This window comes from Falco rusticolus, chromosome 4 (assembly GCF_015220075.1).
Source record: "Falco rusticolus isolate bFalRus1 chromosome 4, bFalRus1.pri, whole genome shotgun sequence".
NCBI lineage: Eukaryota > Metazoa > Chordata > Aves > Falconiformes > Falconidae > Falco > Falco rusticolus.
This window is the reverse complement of record NC_051190.1, coordinates 26,694,192-26,712,519: the sequence shown is the minus strand read 5'-3', so window position 1 is coordinate 26,712,519 and position 18,328 is coordinate 26,694,192. Positions and strand designations below refer to the sequence as shown.

Genomic DNA, 18,328 nt, shown 5'->3' with positions numbered 1-18,328 from the left:
ATCTCTCGGGAGATCCTCACTCACAACCAAGGATCCCCCAGGCTGCGGGTCCCCATGTGGCACCCACCCTCCCAGAGCCAGGCACCTGGGGCATCGCTGAGCCGTCAAGGGGCAGGGAGCCACTCAGCGCGGCTGGGAGTCTTGGCGTGAGTCATCCTGTGACGACACGCTTGGGCCCTTGGCAAGGATGCTGCCGGCTTTTTCTGTGGCCCTGCCAGCCCTGGCAGGGTTATTGAGAGATTTGCAAGGTTTGTGTTTAACATCTCATGTGATGCCAAGCTCCTGGCTCCAGGACTCACCGCGTCTCCCCTCCCAGAGCGCTGCGTTGGGGCCACAGTGGCCTCGGTCCTGCATGGGCTGAGGTGCCCTGGCCCTCCCTGACAGCCGCCACCACCTCCTCCACGCCGGGAAGGGGACCGGGAGATGGGACGGGGTGGCACAGGGTGTTGATGGAGCAAGGGGTGTGCTGGAGGTTAAACAGGGCTTTGGGGTGGGCAGAGCATGGCACGGGGCCATGGTGGGAAACGTGTTTCTGTGACTGTGAACACCCCTGCCCCACCACCCATCCATGCTGGTGGTGCAGCAGGGGCAGCAGCTGGAACAAGCCGTGCGGTGAGGCAGGACCGAAGCAGGTGTATGGGGAGAATAATCTTTTCTAAAAAGTTGTTGGCTTCAATATCTGTGGTTTTCCTCTAAATTGTGATGAGCACGGGTCAGAAACCCTGTGAGGTAGAGCTGCCGCTTGATGAGCCTTTCCACCAGCATTTGGTGTTTTCCATCTCGTTTCTCTCCTCTGTTTCCCTTAGCAACGGAAATAACAAACTTTACCATTAGAAAAGTTTTGCAGAGTAACTTCGCCTTGATGTTCTGCATTAGTCACAGTCCTGCAGGTACAGCTGCCGGGTTTCGCTTTCCCACAGTGTCCCCTACTGCTTGCATTAAAAAATCCATTTAGGTACACATTAAAAAAGGAGGCGGGGGGCAGGGGGGCAGTCTTAATGGAAGTATAAAGCACAGAAAGTCACCAGAAGGGGAAATGCTTTTTATGGAGCCTCAGCAAGAATCCCTGTGACCAGCATGAGATGCATGGATTCCTGGAGGGAGGTAAATGCAGAGGCAAGTTCTGCCCCCGCAGCTTGGGCTGCTCCCTGCTCCCTTTCAGTGGCTGCACCATTAAGGGGATGGCATAGGCACGGGATGTGGAGAGGACAGATGAGATGAAAGGAAATAAAGAGGAGAGAGAAATCAGGAACAGAGAAGTCACTTTCTCCTGTTTTCTCTTGGATAACACAACAGGGGAAAGCAACCTATTTTAAAATGATGGATGGATTGTCATTTCAAAACATGCCATTACTGTTCCTCTGTGGAGCTTGCTGCTGAAAGAAATCATTTAAATCAAGGATTTGGGGTGCAGAATTGGTAAGAACACTCCAACTATGTTAGAGATGCGTGAAGCCAAAAAGAGATTTGTGATCCAAGGTATAGGAGGAGCCACAGCTCGTGGTGGGAGTACCACTGGACCCAGACCATCTCCTGGACCAGCGATGCACTATGCTTTCCTGGTAGCAGCAGCTGTAGGCTTCTCCCTGGCACTGGGATAAAGCGGTGCTGTGGGTCAGCGGGGATGCAGGGCTGGCAGAAACACCCCCTCAGGCACCTCACATGGAGCAGAGGTCTCTGTCATGGCAGGGTGGTGCAGGTGGAGATGCATCCCTGACTGTCAGCTAGTCTCTGATCATCAGCTGAGCTGTGGCTGCTGGCTGTGGACACGCTTTTTGCTTCACCACCAGCCCCCCCCCGCCCCCTCGCTGTAATGTGAATTCCTTAGGGGATGCTTGAGATGGAGGATGCTACTTTGCAGTTGGGGCGGGCTGGGAGCGTGTGCGTAGCCGTCCCAGCTCAGCTAACAAACTCATTAGACCTTTGTGACTTGCACACCCTCAGTTGTGGCTGTGCCCTCAGGAATGATTTCCAGATGAGACGAGCTCAGTGAAGCTCTCCCTGCACCCCACAGATGCCAGAGGGTCTCGGTGTGGACCTCAAGGTGTTGGATCCCACAGGATCCGTTCCCTGCAACACCAGGCAATTCATTGCTGCTACCCAAATCAGTTGTAATCTCTCCCCAGAGACCACACAGAAGTCTTTAATGCTAATCACACTACATGGCAAGCCTAACAGCGCCTAACGCTTTTATATTTTATTCCTTCCCCAAGACCTATGAGCAGAATGAATGGATAATCCACTTGGCTGGGAAGCTGCTGGCCCAGGAAGAGGAGACCTTGTCCTTGATGGCAACGAACCCGTTCGCGGGCAGAGCACCCCCACGGTAAGCCTTGGGTTTTGCCGAGAGCTGGAAGTACCTGGGCTCCGTCTTGGTCCTACCCTGGATGCCCACACCTGGTTTCTCTTGATGGATTGGGGTGGGGTGGGGGTGGTGCCCAGGCAGTCCGGGGTACAGGAGGGCGGGCACCAGGAAGAGCTGGTGCTCCCAGAACCTCAGTGCCTTTCTGGGGGGGGACACGAGGACCCTTGGGCTGAGCCTGTCCCCGGGCAGGTCTGCAAAGGGCTCAGCGCTGCTCCTCTTGGACAGCAATCCAGGCTGCTCAAGTGGTTTCCTGCCCATCAGCTTTAGATTTTTTTTGTCGTGATCGCTTTGTGAGCTCAGATCGAAAGCGCTGCTTCTATCGCCCTACTGAGGCATTTCAAAGACAAACTGGCCCCGCAGAAATGACTGTTTTTGTGAACACTTGTCTTGGAAGTGTCTGTGTTTTCAGTGAAAAGACAAAGCAAACATCAGCAAGTGAAAGGCACAGATGAAAACCCCAAGGTTTTTATACAAAAGGAAATTTTTCACAAAAGTGTCTGTTTTGTTGATGAAGTTATTTTTAGCTGAGAAAACATTTTAAGGGAATTTTGGATCAACTTGAGTAATACTATGCTCTTGCTAATATTTTCCATTCGAGGCTCTTAGGATGCACTGCAAAGGAGGAGGAAGGCTGACAGTACTGTGTGAAACGAGCTTCCTCCTGCACCCTGCTGCTGCTTGTGGGCTTCAGCACAGTGCGTCCCCCAAACCCTCTGAGAGACTCCTTTTCCACCTAGACACTAAGAACTTCCACATTTTACCAAACTGCTTCCTCTGAGGTGATTTACACATCCCAGGATGCTATAGATGGATAAACCCATGACGGTTTAGACTCTGAGCTGAATGTATGTCTGTATGTAGTCTGCAAAAACTCCAAAGCTTGGAACACAACTGTTAAGTGAGCTGCCCACCATCACATTGGAGTATTTCTAAAAAATAACATTCCTGGGGTTCCCTGGCATCCAGCCCTGTCATGGTGCACAGCACCTTGTCAGAGCATTGGTACAGGCTGATGGAAACATACTCCCCCCAGGTGCAGGAGCCAAGACTGCTGTAAGAACAGTTATTGTGGGGTTTTTACACATCTTCTCATTGGAGAACCCGTTCTCCCGCGGGTGCGACACCGCAGGGCGAGCCGGCAGGCGCTCTGGGTGTGCAGGGCAGGATCCTGCCCACGGCCCAGTGAGAGCAGCCTCAGCGGAGCTCCCGTCAGCGGTGGGTTATGGCTCAGGGCACGTTGTGGGGTGGTGTCGCCGTTTGTTGGGTTACACGGGCAGTGGGTCTGTTACGCACAAGTAATGACACCTTGGCTGCAGTCCAGCGGGGCTCTTGGGCACCTCGGTTAATTATTGCTACAAAAGGCATGCTGGGCTAGAGCAGCACAGCCCTTGCCACGGATGGATCCAGCTTTAAGAATGTGTAAGGGGGGTGGGGGTTTAGCTCTGCTTGGCCGTGCTGGGTTTGGCTTTCCATGGGGGGAGCAGGGTGCTGGTGCTGCACCATCACTGCCCTCAGTGGTGTTGAGGAGCACGTGAAACCTCTTTGCTCCGGGTTGTGTTCTGGCTGCGTGTTTCTCTTCGTTTTCATGGACCTTCATTTGAATGCACGTGCATCTATCAGCTGAAGCGGGGTCTGCAGCTTGTGGCAGCGAACTGCACCGCCCTGCCGCTCCCTGCCACCTCCTCGCTGGGGGCTGCGCAGCCTCCATGGCCGTGGCCCATTTCTGACAGCCAGGGAAGGGGCACAGCGCCTGCGCAGCCTTGCATGTGGCGAAGGCAGCGGGCACCTTGTTAGGGTGCTAACGGACACCAGAGCTCACAACGGGCAGAAATTCAGCCCAGTGAGAGGGCTTACCTACTGGGATCCGGTGGGAGCTGGATCCTTCGGGAGCCCATCATGGAGCTGGGGTTGGGGCAGCATTGGCAGCGCTGAGCTGGCCAAGCAGCCGGAGAACCCGGATCACGCTGGCTCTGTCTCGGGTGCATTTATCATCTGCATCTCACCAAACTTCCCTCGTGTCCCCAAGGTTCAGCGCCATAAATTCACTGAGTGAAGTTCACTGCAGGGCGTTCCTTTGCATTGCTTTTTTATGATTTAAAAAAAAAAAAAAAAAGAAGAAGAAAAAAAGTCAGTCCTGAGTGCTGGCTGACCCCAGGGGTTTTAGCAGAACCTGGGACCTTTAGACACCGAGTCACCAGTTTGAATTAGGTGTCCCCTGGTGCCAGCAGCCAGAAGCCATGACCATCTGGTGGCTGCTGGCAATAAACGGCTCTCGCAATTCACAAAGCGACAGAAGCATTTGATAATCCCAGAGCTGTTTATTACCACGTGTCCCCCAGTGCCATAAACGTTGCTCCTGGTGCTCACCGGGACGGAGGCTGAAAACAAGACATCCTGACAAATTAAAACTCAAGCAAATGTGTATCACGTCTTGCCTTCCCAGACTTTGCCGTAGACGGGCTGCATCTCTTCTCTGCTTTCTGGCATCAGTGGTGTTAAAAAAAATTAATGTGGTTGAACATAGGAACTCATTTTAAAATGAAAATAATGAAGTGGGATGTGGCTGGGATAATGCTACATTGCTCCAGGTGGTGAATAGGTTTTTTTACTGTATTCTGTAACAGGTGAGGAAGTGAAATGTTCAGGAATTTAAAGCAAAACCAAAAGCAAATCTTCATCTTTGTTAGTTTTTATAGGATAACGACTGCAGAGCGTACAGAGGAACACAAGCAGGTCCAATAAGTAATTACACAGCAGTGTGGATGCTGTGTTGAACACACGGTGCTATAGATTTTGTTGAACAGGGTCTTGATTCATGCGTTACCGTGGTTAAACCAAAGCACAGACTCTGTTTTCACTCTTTAGCAGCTAGTTTATAGTAGGAAAAGATCAGGATCCAGCACTGGTTTTATGTGTCAGCTGCCTTTGCTCTGGCATTAGCTTTGCTTTAAAAGTTTTTCATGGGTCTAGTTTATTTTTGGGTGGCGTAAAGTAAAAATAACAATTTACAAATGCTCGTTTTGGCTCAGACCAAAATCCAACACCCCGTTTCACTCTGGATCCCAGGTTGCGGGTCACGTTTTGGGTTTTGGCGAGCCAAATGCAAACACCTGGGGACATTGGCACCACCCGGGCTTTTACCCAGGTGTGAAGGGGGGTGCTGGGCGCCCACGCTGGGGTGCTGGGTCTGGGTCAGACCCTGTGCTGGGCTCTCGCGCCAGTCACCGCTTCCTCTGGCTATTTACATCTCTTCGGTTATTCTTTGCTGTTAGAGCTTCGCCTGCATAAGGAGGCTGAAGTGACCGTTTGCCTTTTTTTTTTAATTTGTTTTCCAGTTGCTGTGCCCTGTCCCCATTCTGCTGGGTTTACACTCATGGCTTTTGTGGCTGGCGTGGGCACAGCAGCTCCATGAGCTGCTTTTCACCCAACGTTAGTTCTGCTCCGGCGGGCTCGCTTGCTCGGGTTTGGGGTTTTTTCCTTTATATTTCAAACCCACCATTTCTTTGTTTAATTTTAAGTGTCCCCTTGTCGCACACTGAAGCTCCCAGCGGGGCTGGCGAGCCCCCTGCACCCACGGCACAGCCCCAGGCACGCTCCCACGGGAGAACCGTGGCCAGAACCCGAGGATCAAGCTGTACCCTCCGATCTGGGTGTAAGAAGTATAAGAGGCCATTAGCAGGATACCTATTTTTTTAATCCAGACTCCTTAGCAATCTTCCACAGAGTGCTGGATGTGGGCAACCTCAGCGCTGACAGCCGCTTACAGCCAGCCAGCGCCTTTTTGTTATAATTTTGTTTTAATTGTGAACAATAGACTTAAATTTGAGCCTTAGCGGTAGCGCCTGGCAAGAAAAGATAGTTCAGGGGGGCTGTGGCTCCGATGGTTTCCGTGGGGCATCCCTGTGCCCTCTCCCATGAGCCGGAGCCCATTTGCGGCTGCTGCAAACCTGAAGGATCCTTCGCTCCCACCTTCCAGCTGAGGCTTGTGCCCCCCGCGGCTCGGCTCCCTTCAGTAGCTGGGTGGAAAAAAAGCTAATTTTCCTACCATATTCCGCCCCCCTCTGCATTCTAAAGGGAATTTTGAGACTTAATTATTTTCATTCCCTGCTAGACTAAATAATTAGGGGAAGGGACTGTTTTCCATAAGAACATTACGCTCCATACTCCACGGAGTTTATTCTGTTAATGGAAACTCTACACCTTAAATAGCCAAGGGACTTTCAAAATGAGTTAATGCCTTCGAAATGAAATTTCTGAGACCAAAGTTTGTAGGTTTCTTTACAACTCTAGAAATTATAGTATTTTTTCAAGTGTGATAAACTTAAAATGAGAAACAGGTGACTGATTAAAAATGAGGGTATTGTTGAGCGCCCAGCCTAGCTGAGTGTGAAGCTTTACTTCAAGCACAGTGATGTTTGTGGAATGTGGATTTACAAAATATTATTGTGCAGCGGATAGTTCATAAAACACCAGCCGTCATAAATCTGAACGGTAGGGCTTTGGCTGAGAAATTAATAAGTGTTTAACACGCCGTCATGGAAACAGACTGCAACAATAAAAGAAAACAAAAATCAGATTTTGCCTACAGGAGGAAAAAAAAAATCAGGTTTTTATTTTTGACCTGAAGTGTTTGGTGTCTCTGATATTAAATCATGTTCACTTAAGGACTTTTATTGCAATTATAGTAGCACTTCATTGAAAAAGCCCCAACATGTATCCGAGGACCTGGATTTGTAGCGGTGGCGTTATTTATGGAGGCAGCGCTTCCCATTTGATGCTACCTGGCTGCAGGAATGCAAGAAGAATATAACGTTTCGTATTCTTTTTTTTTTTTTTTTTAATTTGATTGCCCATTTATTTCCCATTTGTGTCACGGCTGCGGGGCGCTATACCTGGGGGCACGGTGGACTGGGTTTTCAGGCTGTGGGAGTCACCACGGAGCCCGGCAGGAGGTGGCTGCGGAGCTTTGCACGGTGTAGAAGCCACTTTGGGGGCTGCTCCCTCGGACCCCCCCAGAAGGGGTCAAGGTAATTCTGTAGCTATTGGAAGCAGTGCTGGGAGCAGGAAGGGAGTACGGCGTTATTGGAAGATACGGGCATCACTGAGATGTGGGTGGAAATGGCAGTTCTGTGGTGCAAGGTCCCTCCCAAAATGCCTTCAGAGGAGACAGGGGTGCTGCTCATGGGCATGGGATGCTCTGCAGGGACACGAGTCCTTCAGGGTTTGTTTTGTTTTGTTGAACAAAACCTTCAGGGTTTTGTTGAATCCCACATGCCTCCTCTCATCCCACGGTGTTTCTGTGCTGACACGCAAGTCTCCCTCCAAGGACCTGCGTGGTCCACATGACGGGATGCGGTAAGGGAGCGATGTGACTCTGCTGTCCCCAGAGCCAATCCTCTCCCACGGGTGCTGGTGGCTTCTGTGCGGAGAAGTGAAATGTTTTGTGTGGTTTCCCCATGGAAAAGCGGCTTTGCCAGCAGTGAAACTGTCCCGGGAGGTGACCAGATCCTCAGAGGTGAAGAAGTATAAACACATTCTTTTGGCTTTCTCACCAGGTTTCGCCACGGCGAAATGTTTTACTGCAGTTCGTTTCTTCTTTCCCTATGTACTCGAATCTCAAAGAAAATCTTTATCATCAACATTACAACATCTACTATTATCAGAACAAAATTATTCCACTCTCCTGAATTGAAGTTTAAGGGATTTTCTTTTGGTAAAAACAACCTCGGTATCTCAGCGCTGCTGGGGAGGGCAGAACTCATCTCATGGCGTCGGGATACCCCCCCCCGGGTGGGGGATGGGGCTCCCAGCCGCCTCTCGCGGCGGTGGCAGATGCAGCCGTGGGGCAGCTTCCCTGTGGCCCTAGGAGCCGTCTGCCTTGGCCAGGGCAGCTCCTGCCTGGGCTCCGTCGGGAACATCGGCCGCATGCCCATCACGCCTGCGAGACGCTGAACTGAGCCCAGTTGCGGGGTCTGTGGGTGCCGCAGGGAATCCCGGGCAGTGCTGCGAGCCCCGGGAGAGCCGGGTTGCCTTCCCCCAAGGTTTTCTCTGCCCCTGGTACAGACACAGCCTCTGAGCCCCTCTTTCTAACCCGTCGGTGGGGCAAAACCCCCACTTCGCCATCTCCCAAGAGAGTTTGGGGGATAAACTGCCCGTGGGATGCTCTGGCTCTGCAGGGCCAGGTCTTGCAGGAGCCTTGAAGAAGGAGCAGTCAGCGGCGCTGAAAAACAACCCATAAAACTGCCCTTATTCTGCAAACTTGGGCCAAGATGAATTTATGATCCCTCCCACTAACAGGGCTAGAATAAGCAAGAAAGCCGATGATGGAGGCTCTGTTACTGTAATGAATTTGTACTTTCCACTGACACTTGCTCGCTGATTTACTGTGTTAGGAGTTAGCTGGAGTGGGGAACCTCCAGATAAAAAAAAAAGAAAACCAACAAGAAAACCCCCACCAAATCGAAAAGACGCCCCGTGTTTTGGTTTCTTTCTTCCCTTTCGCACCCCGCCTTGCCCTGTCAGGCCATTAATTCTAACAGAAACCACCAGCTCTGGTTTTTTCCCTCGAACCCCTCAGCTGTTGCAGGGAGACAGCTGCACCCTCTGGAACTAATTACAGCTGTCTGGGAGATTTAGCCCTCCATCCCAACAACTCCAATATTGCTGCTAATTTTTAACACGTACAGTTGGAAGATGTCATAATAGGCTGATATATGATCGAATCTTAAAAGTGCTACAGCGCAGCTGCTACCGGGCATCTGGTGGGATGAATATATTGATCTAAAAAATAATGCTTATTATTTTTAGCCTTTCTGCCCTCCCCAGGGCTGTAGCCCTGCCCGATCTGGGTGGTGATGGAGAGCAGTGTTTGCCCAAAACGGTGGTAGCAGGCAGGTCCCAGCACCCCATGCAGGGCCATGGGTCCTTCTGGGTGGCTCGGTGGTCCTCCCTCATCCAGCCATCCACACCAGGATCAGCGCCATCGCTCTGCCAGCACCTCCCGAGTACCGCTGTCCCTTGTCCCAATGTCCCTGTTGTTGTCATCGTGGAGAGGGTTTTCCATCTAGAGGAGAAATGTCTGACTTGCTTTATCTGACCATAACTTGTTTCTGGCTTCTCAAGTGATTATTTTGCCCTCGTGTGTCTCCTAAGGGACCTCACCTGGGCTCAGCTGGTTCAGGCTGATGCTCCTCCAGAGCCGATTCCCTGCCCAGCTGTGGTAGCTGGTGCCCGGTGCTTCCCAGGGAGCCAGGAGGAGCTGCTGGCTTGCATTCGCTCCGAAAATCCTGGGAAACTGTCTTCAGCCAGGATTGTCCTTCCTGACCTTTCTGTCTGTCTGCTCTGAAACACAAGTCTTGTTCATCCTTCTCTGAGTGTGGGCGAGCACCTGTGGCAGCAGACTCCTTTGAATGTAGATGAAGTCAGAGCGCTTCTTCGTGACCTTCTTGTAGATGCTCCCGTTTCTCCAGAGCAGCAAACAAGGTTCACACATGCTAGCAGTCTCCTGCCTCAGAGAGGGCTCGGAGACCTGTGGATCCCTTCCACCAGCCAGAAGGTCTTTGTGTGGGAAGGTCTTTGTGTTGCAGAAAACACAAGCAGTTGCTGATGGGATGGTCTGTAGCCTGCAGGTTTCTTGGTCTGCAGGCGACCATATATGTGCATGTCTCGCCTGAGTTACAAGCTGTCCAGGGCTTCAAGTGATGCTTGTAAACTCTGTGAGCCCTGAAATGATGGACTCTGGGTTGTTCGTTCCCTGAATCCCGAGAGGAGGGAGCGGGTCCAGCGAGGCAGCGCTGGAGGAGTTTACAAATCCTGTAACTTCAGGACTGAGGCACCCAGGTAGATTATAAATACTGGGGTAGCTTGTAAACTCTATGAGCCCTGAAATGAGGGGCTCCGGTGAGTATTAAACTGCAGCTTTTACATACATAAGCCTTGCAAGGAAAGCTTGCCATGGGTTCCAGGTTTTCCGCTTTTCTCCCACAGCCCCTAGGCCGGGAAGGATGGAGAGGACGGATAGCGCAGGATCTGGATGCTGCTGTGGTATTCTGATGCTCAGAGGCATTCTGATGCTCAGAGGGATTCCCGCTGCAGTTTCCCCATCCTGCAGCACTTTGGCTGCTACAGCCCTGTGAGGGCTCGTTGGTGCCTCCATTTACCAGAATGGAAACCTGCAAGTTTTCCATCCCAGAGAAGCGCTGGCCGTGCAGGACAGCGAAGAGCCGTGGGCTGTGGTGTGCCGGAGCTTTATAGCTCATCACTGGGTGAGTGTTCAGCTCCTGGAAGAGCTCAGCTCCACAGAGTATACAAGCTCCACAGTCCATGGAGCTGTGCAGGTTCCTCCTCTGTGGATCTTGGCATCCTGACGTGGACCATGCGTCCCAACACTCCAGCTCAGGGCTCAGGTGGAGCAGGCTGGGGGAAGCAGAGTGACTGTGGCTGGGACAAGAGGGTGGCTGAATTTAGAGGTCGGGGGGCTGCAGGGGGACTCTTCAGATTGATTGAGGCTCTGAACAGGAAAGCCTGAAACACAGTCAGATAGAAAGGCAAACTATGCCACAAAAATGCATCTTCAATGGCATGTGGTTGCTTTAATGCTCACACGGTTCTAGTTTTACATGCCGATCCCTTTGATAGCAAACATTTTAATAGACAGAGAACATATGGGAAAAATCATGCCAAATCAGATGATAGATATTATTTAATCTGGACAGGCAAGCCCATTCGAAAGGGACAAGGAAATTTTCATTCCAGAGAGGTTGCAGGACAGTCCTGGAGGTTTGGGAGAAGACACTTGGGTGTCTGAGCAGAGACCTGGCATCTCCCGAGGTCTCCTAGGTCTGCCCCAGGGGCTGCTCTCTGCACTCCGCATCCCCGTCTAGAAAACGGGAACTTTTCCAGGTGGGGTTTGCAGACAGCTCCTTCAGCATTGGGGACCCTGCTACCCCCATGTGCTGGGAGCACATGGGGACGGGTCCCAGCTCACCGTATGCTCTGCAGTCGCTTAGTGAAGAAAAAAACCCAAGAGCCCCGATGCGGCAGGCGGGGGAAGGCTTCAGGCAGGAGAGGGATGGACATACAATCAGCCACTGAAACTTTTTTGGGAAGTAGATATGTATTTTGACTTCAGGAAAGCAATCAAGCAGCATAGCTTGGAAATCTCTAACCATCCCAGACAGGAGCCTGCAGGCTACCTGGACCCGCGGGAACGTTGCTGTTCAGTAATGCTCTAATTATTAACAGGAAATTTTGTGCTCCTGCGAAGTAAACACTCTGGGAGTAACACTTCAGCCCCCATTTGACTTTTACCAGCCTCAGAACAGAGGAGGGAGAGAGGGTGTAGAAATGGCCCTGGCTGCCACGAAGCCAGCAGCTGCAGGGCGGCATGTATGGTGATGAGATGCAGGGTTGTGCCCCCTGAGCCCCCAGCCAGGGCTGTGCCGTTGCCCCCTCCTTCTCCCATTTACCTTCCCATATTTGAGGGCTGGTGTCCTGCCTCCCTGCAGCCCCTCGTCAGCGTCTGGGGGCTCTGCCGCAGAGGGTACAGCATCGGGGGGCACCTCCTTCCCTACGCTTCCCTTGGCACCCAGCCCTTACCCCTTGTTTAAATTAGAGCTGTCCCAGCGCAGCTCCAGATGCTTTAGTCTGGGCTTCCAGCGCAGCTCCAAATGCTTTAGTCTGGGCTTCCTTGGATCCCCCCGTCATCCTCAGCAGAGGGGGAAGCATGGTGATATTTTTGCTGTTTTCATGCCAGCCAGGAGGCCATCAGAAAACAGATGTAGTGCCCATTGCTGCGAGTCAGCAGCAAGCAATGGGCGTGATGAACAGTTCCATGTTAATGCGTTTTGTTAGGAGATGCGTTTCTGTATCGCTCATCTGGGTACCCAGCAAGATTTAAGTGGAGATGTCGAGATGTGATTGCAGCAGACCTCTTAATTGGGTGCAGTTTTATCTGTCGTCTCCATCTCCCCTGCTTCCTATCAGAGCACCGCATTACAAAGGTGGGCGTTAATGGCAAATATATAGGAGTCGTCCCTAATTATTTTAGCAGTAGGAAGGAACTTTACGGCTGCCCAAGGTGCAGCCCCAGGAGCAAGCAGCTGCAGGAGCGTGGTGCCCTGCTCAGTAGCAGGGTTTGTATTTTAGTAGTGAAGCAAAGCAGGTTTAAATGAGCATTGACACGACTTTGACATTTTTATATTGTGGGTTATTTTATGAACTTATCCAGCAAATGCGGCGATGCACTCTGCAAACAGGGACCACAACGCTGGAGGACCGGGGTGTTACTCCCTCTCTTGTCAGCATGCCCTACATCAAGCGGGACCAAACCTCCCGAACCAAGCGGCATGGTTAGCCTCCGAATGTGTTTTGCGACACTGATGAATGCTTCTTTCTTCACTGTTTTAAAATCTCCTTTTCTGTCAACTCCCAGGGCGGCCAGAAAACAGATGCGCTCGTAGCTCCACTAATAAGCTGTGGAGCAGAAGGAGCAGCCGCTGCCTGGGGCAGAGGGATGCTGGGGGAGCTGGGTTGGGAGTCAGGCTCTATACCTAAAAATGTCCTGGGCAGAAATACTCCTTAGTTGCTCTCAGAAAAGGAAAAAAAAAAAATTTTCTTGGTTTTATTATTATTCTTTCAAACTTGGTTGCTGAGAGGTGTGTGGAGCATGCGGCGGCGGTGGGGAGTGCAGAGGGCGAGGGGGTGTTAAAGCTCCTCTGCATCATTCCTAAATTGCATCAGGAGGAGCCCAGGAGCTCCCTGCTGCCTCGCTCCAGCAGGGACGGCCGCACCCCTGCTGCTGGCTGTGGGCATCCCAAGGATGGAGGGAGCGTCAGGATGCAGGAGCCAGCCAGGCTGAGCACCCTCCAGCTGACTTCTCCATCCAGCTATGGAAAGGCTCAAACCTCATCTCTGAGGGGACCGTAAATAGGGTCTGACACTCCCCCCGCTGCCGCCCAGCTGTGGTGCCAGCCCCTGCTGAGCAGGCTGCGCTGTGTTCCTCTGCAGGTGGATCCGAGCAGAACACTTCAAGTACAAATTCAGCCGACCCGGCGGAAAGCACGCCAGCGAGGGGAGGTGGTGGATTCGGAAGAGGATCGGCCCTTACTTCCCCCCCGTCAACCTCCAGGGCCTGAAGAAGTTTTATGAAGACAGGAACTGGCCGTACCCCATGCGGGACTGATGGAGGAGGACAAGCAAGGTCAAGAGGGACCAGCTGGGGAAGCAGAGCAGTCAGCTCCCTTACAAACTGCCTGTCTTGCCTCTCTCTGTATTTTTCATCCATATCCTTGTTTACACATATCTTACAGAAGGTTCCCAACCAACCTGTCCACTTGCTTTTGTGATCTGGTTTTTCTCATCTTTCTGTTTCTTTCTGTCCATCCTTCTCACCGCAGCCATGCCTGATGATTGATTTCTTTTGCCAGACTGCTCTGTTCGGAAATCATCAGCTCTAGAACTTAGGAAAAACAAGTGTGAACAAATACCATGATTAGTTTTGGGTAGCTGTTGGTGTTGCTTATCCTGAGCCATTGCATTGTGTGGTGGCTGCAGAGGTGTGCAGGGAGGTCTCGGGGTGGTCTCCTGCCTTGGCCTGTGCCCCCTGAGGCTCGCAGGTTCCCTGGGGTCCGGCATCGGACAGCGCAGCTGGGTCCTGCCCTGCAGCCAGCTCTGTGGAGGTGATGCTGGCCTGGCACAGGGCACTGCTCCCCCATCCCGTCCCATCCCATGTCCCATCCCATCCCGTCCCATCCCCGTGCCGTCCCGTCCCATCCCATCCCGTCCCGTCCATCCCATCCCATCCCGTCCCATCCCATCCCATCCCATCCCATCCCATCCCATCCCATCCCATCCCATCCCATCCCATCCCATCCCATCCCATCCCATCCCATCCCATCCCATCCCATCCCATCCCATCCCATCCCATCCCATCCCCATGTGTGCCGGCAGCCCTGAGCTGTCAAAGCTGCTTTACTCCCGACACAGCTGCCCCCGCGCCGCCCTCACTGGCACCCTGGGAAGGAGTCTCCTCGCCACCTTTTCACTGCAGGCTCATGACCGGGCTGAGCTACGTGTCCTGCCCACCAGGCATGGTTCGGCTCTCCCACTGTTCATCCCTGGGCTGGGGAAAACGCCCTGCGACCTCACCCTGGGATCCCCTGTCCCTCCTGTTTGCTTTGGAGTCTCCCCTCATCTCGGTCTGTGTTTAAAATCACCACATGGGTTTGGCTCGGTGAGCCCAAATGACAGCGATGGGAGTGAAGGGAGAGCAAGAAAGTGGACGGTGTGTGAAGCAGCCAGCAGCAGGCCGGGTAGTTTATAATAATCGATTGCTTGTTAGCACGTTCTGCTGCACACGTTTCTTCTTGCAGGGAAAAAAAAAAAAAAGATCAAAGCAACGCATAAAACCCCGTTGTACCAGGCTTGCCTGCAGAAAGCCACAGGTTTACTGAGAAACCCAAAATAGCTCCTCGCTGGAGCTGCCGTGTGGGCTCTGTGACTCAGCCCCGAGGACAAGCGCAGCCCTGTGCGGCCGTGTCCCAGCGCTGCTGGTGCTCCTGGGTCGCCCGGGCTGGGAAGGCAGCTGGAGTCACCAAGTCTGCCGCCAGCCCCACCGCGTTTACACAGGGCTGGATTTAACAGGCCCTGGCCCGGCAGCGCAGACGCGCGGGGCTGCGCCTTCCTGTTTGCTTAACCTGGGGGTTCTGTAACTGCTGCGTTTGGTTGGTGGCCCTGGGGCCGGGATCTGCCTGTTGGAGCTGGCAGAGGTTGGTGCCAGAGGTGTCCGACCGGCCGGTGGTTGGGAGGAGCTGAGCATCCCATGGGCACGGTCCAGCGCCGCCAGCTGTGTGGCCGCACACCCCAGCAGGAGAGGCTGGGAGAGGGGCAGGACAGGGCTTTCCAGGCTTTTCCCCCTGGGTTTGTGCCTTGACATTCACCGTGGCCACCCTGGGCAGGAATTCCAGTGGCCAGTAAGCTTACAAGAAGGCTTTTACCCTTCCAGAGCAAACTGAGCCCAAGCCACATGCCAGGGGCAAAGCACTGCTGTGTGCTGGGCTCTGGGGGAGCTCGGGGCACAGCCACCCCCCCAGGGGCCACCAGCCGGGCAGGGACCAGTGGACACCACGGGAGGCAGAGGTGGTGGCCACATCCCTGGGGCTTGTCCATCCTCTCCCGCGCCAGATGTGCCAAAAGCAGCCAAATGGGGTTTTGACAGAAAAATGGGTCCAAAGTGGGAAACTTTGGGCACGGATGCAGGCACAGAAAAGCCATTTTCCATGTTTCTTCCCCCTTTCTGACGGCATGTACGGAGCAGGCACGACTGAGAGCGTATTTCCAGAAAGGGATTAAAGCAAACAGCTCTTGAAAAACCATGGGGGGTGTCACTCATTTTTTATTTTTTCTAAAAGTGTTAAGAAAGGAAAACAGCAGCAGCCCTGGGAGGGCAGCCCAGCCCCGGGTGCAGTCCCCCCGGTGCCTGCCCTGGTGTGACTCGCCGGGGACATGCCAGCTCCCACGGGGCCGAGGTGACAGGTAATAAATAAGGCGAGTCCTGGGTGTTGCAGCACTTATTTGTGTTTGAGAAGATGCCTGGTGTCACCTCCGATCACCATCCTGGTGAGCCTGGGCTGCCGCGGCTGCAGGAGCACCGCTCTCCCTCCCCTTCTCCGGTGCATCGGTGGGCACGTTTGCACAGGGTTTGCTCTTGGGTTGCGGTGGCTTTGCTCCATCTCTGATGGGTCCGGCTCAGGATGGCTGGAGGGGGCGGGAGGACCCTCATATGGCCTCGTGCCTGGGAGTTGGGGGGGTCTGCGGTCCTCGTGCCTGGGAGTTGGGGGGGTCTGCGGTCCCGGGGGTGCCCAGCTTTGCCAAGGAGCGGCGGCTGGCACTTGGCACCCGGGAGAGCCGTGACGGCAGCAGAGGTGCAGGGCCCATCGCAGGGAGCTGCTACGCTTCTGCAAGACGTTACTGCTCTTGGCCGGGGACTGGGGAAGGCCTGTATGTTACCATCCTTTCTGAACCAAGACGAATAGATTAATTGTGGCGCTTGGAGCAACGTATAGGGCGCTCCAAACTGTAAATAACATTTATGACTCAATTGTGTTTTCCTAAATATTTGCCATAGTTGGAAACCAGCACTCTTCTGCGAACAATGGAAGAACATTTTGTTCCGATTACCGCGTGGAGGGATGAGGGCAAACGCCGCGATCCCGCATCTCGCTCCCATTATCGTCCTTCCTGGCTTGGCTGCCCTGCCGTGGGGCTGGGGGCGATGGAGGCCGGGCTGTGTCCGTCACGGATCCCGGGTGGGGGTCGGTGTCTCCATGCGATGGGCACAGCTTCGTGCTGAGCATCTCCCGCCTGTGTGAGCTCAGGTGCTGCCAGATGTTATTTGAAGCATTTTATTGGGTCTTGGGTTTTTTCTTCTCCCACAGCTGAAATTGCACACTGGGGTGGGATGCGCAGGGCAAGGCTGGACTGCTCCCACGGCCCCGGCTCGCACCTTGGGGGACCTTGGGCAGGAATTTTTCGGCAGGTGAGTTGGCAGAAAGCAGCACACGCTGCCCCTGTTCTCTCTGGCTTGATGGGACTGTGGAGCCTCCCCTGAAAAGGCACTTTCCACCTTCCCCGTGCCCAGGACAGCCACGGTCACACTGCAGAGCCCGTGCCCGGCAGTGCCATCCCTGCCTCCTCGGGGCTGAGCCCGCTCCCGGTCAGGGGCTTGCTGCAGCAAAAAGCCATGAGGATCCCAGCACCGTGGCTGCAGCCCCCTGCCGGGGGTCGCTGCTGTGGGATTTTGAGCCCAGAGATTTTAAGTCACTGTTCAAAGAGACTCTGCCCCTCGGCCACACCGTCTGCTCCCCAGCCCCGGCCGTCCTTCGGCCCTAATGTGAGCAAGCTGGCATGGGTGGGCAGCCCCAGCCATCCCCATGGGTGCCAAGAGCTGGCAACTTCGGAAAGTGCACAGGGGTGCGGGTGCCCCCCTGCGTGGGTGATGGGTGATGGGTGACAGACATCCCCCAGGCATCGCTCGTTGGCTGGTCACTGGCAGCAAACAGTGCGGGCCTCCCCCCGCTCCCCAATTTAATTAATTTCTTTTGGTTTCCAACCTCTGGGTCAGGGATAATGGAACCCAGACCAGCATTTCCATTCCTGTTTGCTGTGCATTGTGCTTGTTAAGCTTTTTTTCTTTTCTCTTTTTTTTTTTTTTTAAATCAAAAATTCTCGCTGCGCTCCAGAGCACTGGTTGGAAGATAATACACATTCAAAGGCAGTGAGGAAGGTGCATGCAGGGGATTAAATTAGAAAAGTTTCCCTGGGACAAAATTTTAAAGAAGAAAAGAAACAATTATTTCGAGGGGGTGAGGAAATCGGAACCACATTGTGTTATCTGTTGACTAGAAGTTTTCTTGGAGAGGTTTGTTTTTTTTTTTTCCTGAGCTATGCACTGGAAGTAAAACTTTGTGGCATTCCCAAGTCAGCGCACCGTAAATTCATGTGAAAGATAGCTGTGTCTGAGGTCTGCTCCTGCCAGGCTCCTCATCCCCAGTGTCCCAAGAGGGGACAGGGACACCCACAAGCACCCAGCAGAGAGGGTTAGGGTCCCAGCATCAGCCCCAGCAGCTCTGGGGCACAGGGTTTGGGTCCATCAGTCAAATCTCTTATCATGGGTGTGTTTTTCCAGCTCATCCTCTGGTCTGGAGTGTGATCTAATCCTGCTCCCTCCTCCTGTTTCTCTGTCAGGTCCAACTAGGTCCCAGAGCCACTGGTGCTGAGGGGGGAAGGACATGGCCAGCATGTCGGGGGACATTGCTGGATCAAAGCTAAGCAGCTTTTCTTTTTTTATTTGCTTTTCCTAGATGAAAGTTATTGCCCCTTGGGGTGTTACAAATGCATCTTGTGCAAGCTGCGCTCCCCTGCCCGTGCGCGTGGCTGCCGGTGGCTCTGGGTGCTGCACAGTCT

General features: G+C 53.3%; 1 protein-coding gene across 6 annotated transcripts in view; it reads left to right on the top strand.

Moving 5' to 3' along the window:
* Positions 1-18,328, top strand: part of LMF1 (lipase maturation factor 1) — a 218,295-nt gene that overhangs the window by 192,514 nt on the left and 7,453 nt on the right. For 2 of the 6 annotated variants that reach the window (XM_037383667.1, XM_037383670.1), the window contains 2 exons: positions 2,214-2,326; positions 13,373-13,869. In XM_037383667.1, the coding sequence (XP_037239564.1) occupies positions 2,214-2,326; positions 13,373-13,547 (288 nt within the window). In that variant the 3' untranslated portion in view covers positions 13,548-13,869. Of the gene's footprint in view, positions 1-2,213; positions 2,327-10,351; positions 10,538-13,372; positions 13,870-18,328 lie in introns of those variants that run through there. The other 4 variants (XR_005103683.1, XR_005103682.1, XM_037383669.1 and 1 more) reach the window with 3 other exon arrangements.